Source organism: Limulus polyphemus, unplaced genomic scaffold (genome assembly GCF_000517525.1).
Source record: "Limulus polyphemus unplaced genomic scaffold, Limulus_polyphemus-2.1.2 Scaffold18, whole genome shotgun sequence".
In the NCBI taxonomy this organism is placed as follows: domain Eukaryota; kingdom Metazoa; phylum Arthropoda; class Merostomata; order Xiphosura; family Limulidae; genus Limulus; species Limulus polyphemus.
In genome coordinates this window covers 879,404-887,769 of record NW_013665628.1, presented here as the reverse complement: position 1 = coordinate 887,769, position 8,366 = coordinate 879,404, and the positions used below count along the sequence as shown (strand labels likewise).

The following is an 8,366-nucleotide window of genomic DNA, read 5'->3' as shown; positions in this document are numbered from 1 at the left end:
CCTTCAAGCTATCCCCAGGGGTAATTTGTAATCGATTTCATCCTACCTCTCGGTAATCTGAACGCGATTTTAAGTTACCGTGAGGTAAGGTGAAGCAGGGGTAATCTGAAATTGCTACGCTGGGTGAGAAAATGGTTGCAGAAACCAGGTTTCGGGGGAAAAGTGCAATACCTATATGATAATATTTTGGTACTAAGGTGTTTTTAGTGACGTAGACCAGTGCAATACCCTAGAGCTTATGTACGCCTATATGTTCTTACTGGTTGATTAGAAGCACTGCCTCAGCTGTTAATATGGCTGCGCATTGATTAGTTTCAATATGAGGGCAAACTTAAAAATATGTTCCGGAATTATGAGATCAAGTTGCAACCCCAATATTGGACCCCCTCGGGAAAAGCGAAAGTTGACGCCTATGTATCTTTGAATAATATTTAAATCAGCATGATGCAAAAAATTTAAGTTACTGTAAATATGTAGCTTAAGAATTCTTATTAATATTCATATTAACGTGTTTGGAATACTAAGTTATTATTTTGTTGTACTAGTTAATTTTTTAAACAATATCATGTACTGTTGGTATTTAGGGTTCCTATATCGAAGTAAAATCTGTTGAGGTTAATTTACTTCGCTACTGAAGACATTTTTAGATAAAGGCATTCTCATGTCAAACTGGTAAATACGACGGATAATATATAGATGAAGCAAACTTATAAAGAAAAAAAAGGTTTAAATAATGAGCTCGAACGCCTTATCACGTGTAGTTGTTTGTTGATTATCGCACAAAGCTACCTCAGGGCTAGCCGCCTCTTATTTTGAAGTTATATACTAGTGATAGGGAAAGCAGCTAGTCAAAACCACTTACCAACAACTCGTGGGTTACTGTACTCGAATAATGGAATTTTACTGTCACTCTTATAACAACTCTTCTGTTAGTTTGATGTAATATATATATCACTCCTATATTGTGTTTGTGGGTTACCATAGTTAGCTTTGTTTTAAAAAAACACAGTACATTTCGGACTGTAAATAAGTCCATTTTATGTAATTTTCTAGTTCAATTAAATTTCTAAACTGCAACCATTATTTCAATAAACTTGATAAAACACGCTTGTATTTCCTTGGCTTGTAAAGTGTATTATGTTTCAGGTGGAAAGTGTGAAGAAAATTCAAGATAAGTTACGCTTCGTACAAGTATTGGTGAGACTGAATAAATATAACTTAAAAGAGTTTAAAGTAAATATATTTCTTATGTAATTCGTATTTGAGAAAAAACATAAGAATGTAATATACATGCTTACATAGCTTTGTTTCATGCTTCACTAAATAAATAAAGAATTCCAATGTGTATTTTGAGTTACCCTGGACTGGAAAAACTGTTTAGTGTGTAAACACTGAACATTTTATAGTAATAGTTATCACATTCGGTACACATTTTTACGGCGAACTATGATATTATTCAGAATTCTGTTAATTTTTATTTAGGTTAAATTTAAAAAAAAACTAAGATTTGCAGAAAGTTTTTGAAATGAATCAAATTATAAAAAACAACAACCTCGAATCAGTTTTTATTTACGACTTTAATTATAAAACAGCATTTAGAATCTAGGATCTCCAGCTGGTTCGTTCCCATTGTGCCAGACACTAAAACTAGTCAATTAAAATTATTCAAGTTCTATGAAATAAGTTATAACTACATTTAAAGTACAGGATAATTTTGAGAAAATGTTGTTTGTGAAGTCCAGTTACTCGGTAATAATTATTCTAATCAGGTAATTTTAAATGCTGCTGTGATGGACCTTCAGGCTATAAAAACATTATCTTCGCGTCTAAATGACTTAAGTCCTGGGTTTTGTGAGAGGTGGAATTCTTACTTGATTGTTGCATGTCAATAAACCGTGGTTTTCTTTCATCTTGACATTTGAGTTTAATTGAAAGGACGTTTTTTTTTTTTTTTTGCAGTGCAACTCTATGATGAAAATAAAAATGTCTAGCTATTTTTGGAACACTTCCGTATAACCAGCAATCCACTCAAAGCTTATGCAGTTCGTTACTCATGTATACGGACCTTACTAATTTTATATTATTCATGATTATTTTTGCCAAAACCTTTCGTGATACGTGACTTGCAATAACTGCATTTATCACCAATTCGAATTGTTCCGTTAAATTCTGTTGTTTACTAAACGTCTGGCACCTGTAGAAGGCTTAGGTAATTGAGCCAAAAGCTTGTTCATTAAAAAAAATAAGATAACGTGGTGATAGTCCAAATAAATTACTTAATACAAATATAAGTATTCATGTTAAAAGCCTGAAAAATTACTTAACAGCGTAGTATTTTTTGTTTTTTTTTGGATTTAACAAGCTTGCTTATTTTTTTGATACTATTTCTAATGTAAAAACTGGCAGAAGGAATTTGATTCAAAATAAACAAAACTACACAATCTATTGTGCTATCTGAAATACATTTTGTTAATTACAAATATGTCAAAGGCCAAAAGTTTCATTCAGACATATACATTATTCCATAGTTTAAACTCCGTGAGTAGTGTTGTATTTTTAGATCAACCTGATTTCCTGACAAGTTTTTCTGATAAAAATACCCTTGAATAACTGCAGGTTCGTCCCAGTGATTTAAGTGAACTTCCCGGGTGAGAGTATTTGACTGAGTTTTCGGAGTTAGTGTAAAAAATAATAAAAATAAGATAATTTGCACATTCTAAATAAAATGAAAAAACAATTATTATCTATTACAACATAAAAACACTGAAAAGTGAGCTCGTATCCACGTGCGTCGATGGACAGTCCTTATTCCGTCAGTTCTGAAGTTTTTCTTCCCTCGAGATCAATTACCTCAACAGTAAATGCTGAGATGTATTCTTTCTGGAAAAACTGATAAAAAGAATGCATCTGTATTCCAGATATCAACTTCCTTTCTTTGTCCAGCATGTCACCTCATGGTCTCTATTCCCTGACAGCATTGGTCAGCTATCAGATTCAGTTGACAAATCCGCCCAGCAAAGAATATTTCATTTCTAAGTTTGGGCTCAAGATTACACTCAAATATTCTTGCGGGCAGAAGACATCATCCAACAACAACAACATAAAAACAGATAGACTGAGATGGCTGGAACAAAAAAAATATTAGGCACCTTGAACCACGTACTGCCGCTATAGTATTGCGGAAACTAAGTGATCAATAGTTTAGAAAAATAATTATATCACTATAAATGGTATACCTGCATACCACAGTAGTTTATTATTATTTTGTTTTAGTGTTTGTTTGTTGTAAAGCACCAAACCACACAACGTGCTATTTTACTTTGCCAATCGCGGGAATCGAACCTCGATTTTTAACATTAGATGTTTATTATTCTTGCTTTTCACCTTGTTTCTCGAAGCCCTTAGGAACGTTTTTTTTGTTTTTTTTATATATATATCTCACATCCGGCTAAACCTTGTATATCACTATCTCAAACTTTCTTCTGAACTTATGTTAGAAATTTCATTCGTTATTTTTTAACTTCAGGTCTTTCAAAATCTTCACCATATTCTATGAGTACAACGCACTCTATAAAGGTATACACATTATGATTATAAGGTATAACAGGTATTTATTTTGAAATATGTAACGCATTCTTTTTCAGTTTTTCTTCAAACGTTGTGTGGAGGTTGCTATGTATTTGACAAATCAAGGATATGGAGGTTTTTCATGGGACTTCGGCCAGTGGCTTTGTTCTACAAGCCAGAAACTGTAGAGGTACGTTATATAGGTATCAGTAGTATATAAAAATATCGCTCTTATATCCTGTATGAAAATTTGATTTGGATGTCTAAGAATTGAAACTAGGGGCGTGTATTGGCAATAATACATTTTAGCGTTAGTAGAATCTGTAATTAATTTCAGTTTTAGAAGGTTGGAGATTACACCTCTTACCTAGAGTAGGTGAACGTGGGGGAAGGGAGAGAAGATGAGAAAATAGAAGAAAAAAACTGATGAAATTAATGTTTACAATTAACTGAATTGTATTTTTATGATTGGGTTTTATGTATTTTCATTTTGTATTCCAGGCCATTCTGAGCAGTAATGTCAACGTGGAGAAGTCTTTCGACTACTCTTTTATCCATCCATGGTTAAAGGAAGGACTGGTTACCAGGCAAGTAGAAAACTGAGGCTCAGCTTTTGCTAAGTGACTGATTATTTAATAAGATTTATTGCTCAGTCTCGATACTTTTTTTTTATTTTCACAAAGGAAAACTACGATAGGAAAAACATATATACATTAAGTTGAAACTATAGGAAATAATTTTTTACTTATTTTGAAGACAGTGCGGATGATCAAGGAAAATATTGTTAAGAGATTGGTAAATTATCAGTTTATGACGATATGCATGGTTACAAAAAAGTTTGACTAAAAGTCGCGTAAGCAATTGAACGGAGAGATCCGTATAAGAGAATTTAAGGAAAGTGTTTGTACTTCTACTGTCTTGTACGTTTTTTATATTTTTACATTTGAGTTGTTCTAAAAATTAACATACATATACAACCTATAATCATATAAGCCATAAAATTGGTTTGTTGGTTGTTTGTTTTAGAGCAGAGCCACATTGAATTATCTGCTGTGTCGACCTCGGAGAATCGAACCCCGAATTCTAGTGTTGTAAGCCTATAAACTTACCACTGTCACACCGGGGAACTAATCCATGATGGATCTATTAAAAGTACTTCTTCTTTATCGATGAGGTCTGGCATGGCCAGGTGGTTAGGGCGCTCGACTCGTAATCTGAGGGTCGCGAATTCGAATCTGCGTCCCACCAAACATGCTCGCGTTTTCAGCCGTTGAGGCGTTAAAATGTGGTTATTCGTTGGTAAAAGAGTAGCCCAAGAGTTGGCGGTGGATGGTGATGACTAGCTGCCTTCCCTCTAGTCTTTCCCTGCTAAATTAGGGACGACTAGCGCAGATAGCCCTCGTGTAGCTTCGCGCGAAATTCAAAACAAACCAAACTTTATCGATGTTAAAAGGGAAAAATTAACCTAATCAGCGTTGAGAAGTTTGTACGTTATAATGAAATTGTTTCTTGCTTGTATAGTGGTGGGGCTAAATGGAAGAGCCGAAGGAAGCTTCTTACGCCAGCTTTCCACTTTCGAATCCTTGAAGACTTCATTCCAGTTTTTGACGAGCAGTCCAAAATAATGGTGAGCAAGATGAGGGAAAAAATTGATGATGAATATATGGATATTGTTCCTATATCAACCCTCTGTACCTTGGACATCATATGTGGTAAGTTCTTTGTAATAGCCATTATTTATTACGCGATCTCTATGGAACTCTATGCAAACATGAAAGTAACCCTAAAATCGCTTGTCCAATAAAACTAGAAATTTCAAGACTTAGAATTTCAGTGTTAAAGGTAAACCATCTATTAAAGATCGTTTGAGTGCAAGATACATATTTGCTAAGATCGTGAGAAAGCGTTAAATGGAGGAGGCTTTGGCTCTTACAGAACTCGTAGGTCCTCATCTGTACCCTTGATAGGAATTTCTACTCTATGAATATAACATAACATAGTATCCATGTATAATGATTTGTAAATCAAATGAAGTTTCTATTAATAGTAAACCCTAGTCTCGTTATAAAGCTCGCAATATTTTCATCTAAAATGTTTAATTTCTTTTTGACTAAATTTTATTCATTGGCCTATAGCAATGTATAATAGTAACATTTTTTTAGCGTGATGAGAAGTATGCTTTTAAACAAGTTAGTTTTTATTTAGTTATCCTTCTTATTCGATAGATTAGAACTAGAAGGTGTTTATATGTCATAAAATTTTCTATTCGTTTTTTATATAACCAGTGAATTAAGTAGAGGTAAATTATACTTACTCTTATTACATAATTTATAATGTAAGCATCGATTTAAGATTGCCACACCATTTATGAAATTTTTTGCCTCTGATTTTTAGTTGTCAAATTTAATTCACTTTTAACTTTTTATTTTTTGTTGAAACAGAATAAATTTTTTTTGAATTAATTTTTGCATACCAATACGTTTATTTTGTGTATGCGTGTTTTATTTGTCTTTAGCATCCGTTATTATATATTCTATGTTGGTCCGATTGATGATTATCGACCGGAGGTGACCTAGTTGTTAGTGTACCGGGCTGCGTATCGGAAAGCACAAGATTTAGGCTGCAATGTATCGCTAAACACTTTCAATTGTGGGGGCTTTATGACTGTGACAATGAATACCATCATTCACTTTTTAGTAGCCATGCAATAAGTATCAGACATTGGTGACTGGTTTGCCTTTTCTCTGGTTAGCTATGCCTGAGCCTTAGCATTCTTTGACCTGGCGATTTATCCTAGTGTCACATAAGGTGCCATCAGGTTTAAAACATCGATACCTTTTACTGCATTAACTTTCAAGCCAGAAACTAACTACTGATAAAGAGTATAATGTATATTAAGCCGTAACAATGAAAACTACTTAACATATAAATAAGTAGTATTCTTGATAAATATTAATATCCTTGCATGATTACTTGTAAATGTATCTTTTTCCACTATAAGAAGCGCTGAACGATGGCGTATCTTAATCATTTATAGCCAATCAGTTTATGAGATGAAACTTTTTTAGATGGTCATATTTGACAGTTTCTGTCTAACTTCACAGTCTTTTTCTACTTATATGATTACATATTTGATTATAGTATTGTATGCGTGTTTGTATGTAAAAATACATCCAACATCAAAGGTATCAATTCTTAAAATATTTTCTTTTCAGGGGTAAACTTTTTCACAATTAAAAGCGTAAAATCCTATGAGTTTACGAATATATTACACCAATTTTTCTAAAGAAAGATGAAAGAAATAACTATGTGGGATTGCAATTTTCATCATGAACGAGCATATGAGTATATCTGCTAAACGGCAGGCCAGTAGCCCCTAAGGTTCAAGTATAGCTGTCACTAATTTTGAACTACTGACCAGAAGTAAGACGGCCAGTCACCATCACCTGCCACTACAAAGGCTTTGTCTGGCCTTTTCAACCGAATAACGCGGTTGACTGTTATATTTATAACACTCTCACAGATGAATGTGCCGAGCGTATTCGATGGTACGAATCTTACACCCGTGGAATCGCGAGCCGGCACACGAACCATTAGGCCACGCATGGCCCGAAGTTACAAGGCACCTGTTAATTAAATAGCAAAATAACTAAATGTTTTTTTATATATTTAATAGCAACTGATTGTTTTGTTGAAGTGTTTCAATTTTTTTTCTTATTGTATAACACTTCAGAGACGGCCATGGGAATTCATCTTGGATCACAGGAAAATAAGGAATCAGATTACGTAAAATCAATGCACAAGTAAGTGCATCAAATAAATGTATAAAGAGAGAAGGAAAAGGATTAGTCTGAATGATACTTTATGTATAATCTGTGTCTGCTATATGATAACTGTAAAATAAAACGTTCTTTAAGGTAGAATATTAATATATCTTTTATCAATGAATCAAAGCATTATGATCAGCATTAACTTATGATTCTTATAGAGAAATATTTGAGTGGAAAATACGAACAGCACAGTGTAAGTGGAAGAGAATTTCCACATCTTTCTTATAGTAAACATCTCATTATCAATAAATAAAAATATTTATTTGTGTCTTAAACCCGGTAATTCACGACTCACTTCAACGAGGGTTTTAATGTTAAACTAAGGATGAAATTATATATGATATGTTTTCCACTTCTGGTTTAGTTACTGCAAAGAAAATGATGCTAGTGTGTTTTGGGTTCGAAAACTTAATAAGCTAAAGTTGTTTTAGTTGAAAAATTGTTTCTTTGAATTTATGGAGAATCTGGATGAAAAGTTTCGCTTTACAAAATTAAGTGAACCTGAAAAGCCTTTAATTTTAGTCTTTTTTAGGCCCCTGGGCAACACACCTTCTACTTTTGCTATCGATAAAAAAACGGTCACGTTAACAACAACCAAAGACCAGTGTTTAATGGACCAAAATATTGATCAAATAATGTTAATTATGATGAACGTTAACACAGTTAAAATCCTTAAATCATGAGTTAACCCTAAAAGAGATGCAACCGTGGACCTAATGACATAGAAAAATTTGTTGGGCCTAATTTGTAACAACAATAATTAATTATCTAAGCCTAACTCAAAAGTTTCAACTCCTTGAATGTTTTATTTTCGGCAATAAAATTATTCTACCATTGAAAGTGGGAAAAAATCTTTGATTTCACTATTATGTTACACACATTTTTCCAAACACTGATAGAACTCTTTGAAGTGTAATCTCACTCAACTTGTGTATTATTCTTGAGATAGTTTGTTTGTTTGTTTGTTTG

The 8,366-nt window shown here is 33.1% G+C and overlaps 1 protein-coding gene across 1 annotated transcript in view; it reads left to right on the top strand.

Moving 5' to 3' along the window:
- LOC106457644 (cytochrome P450 4c3-like) overlaps positions 1-8,366 on the top strand; it is an 86,322-nt gene that overhangs the window by 11,532 nt on the left and 66,424 nt on the right. The window contains exons 2-5 of the mRNA XM_022383771.1: positions 3,645-3,757; positions 4,069-4,154; positions 5,089-5,279; positions 7,301-7,370. Coding sequence (XP_022239479.1) covers positions 3,645-3,757; positions 4,069-4,154; positions 5,089-5,279; positions 7,301-7,370 — 460 coding nt within the window. The remainder of the gene's footprint in view (positions 1-3,644; positions 3,758-4,068; positions 4,155-5,088; positions 5,280-7,300; positions 7,371-8,366) is intronic.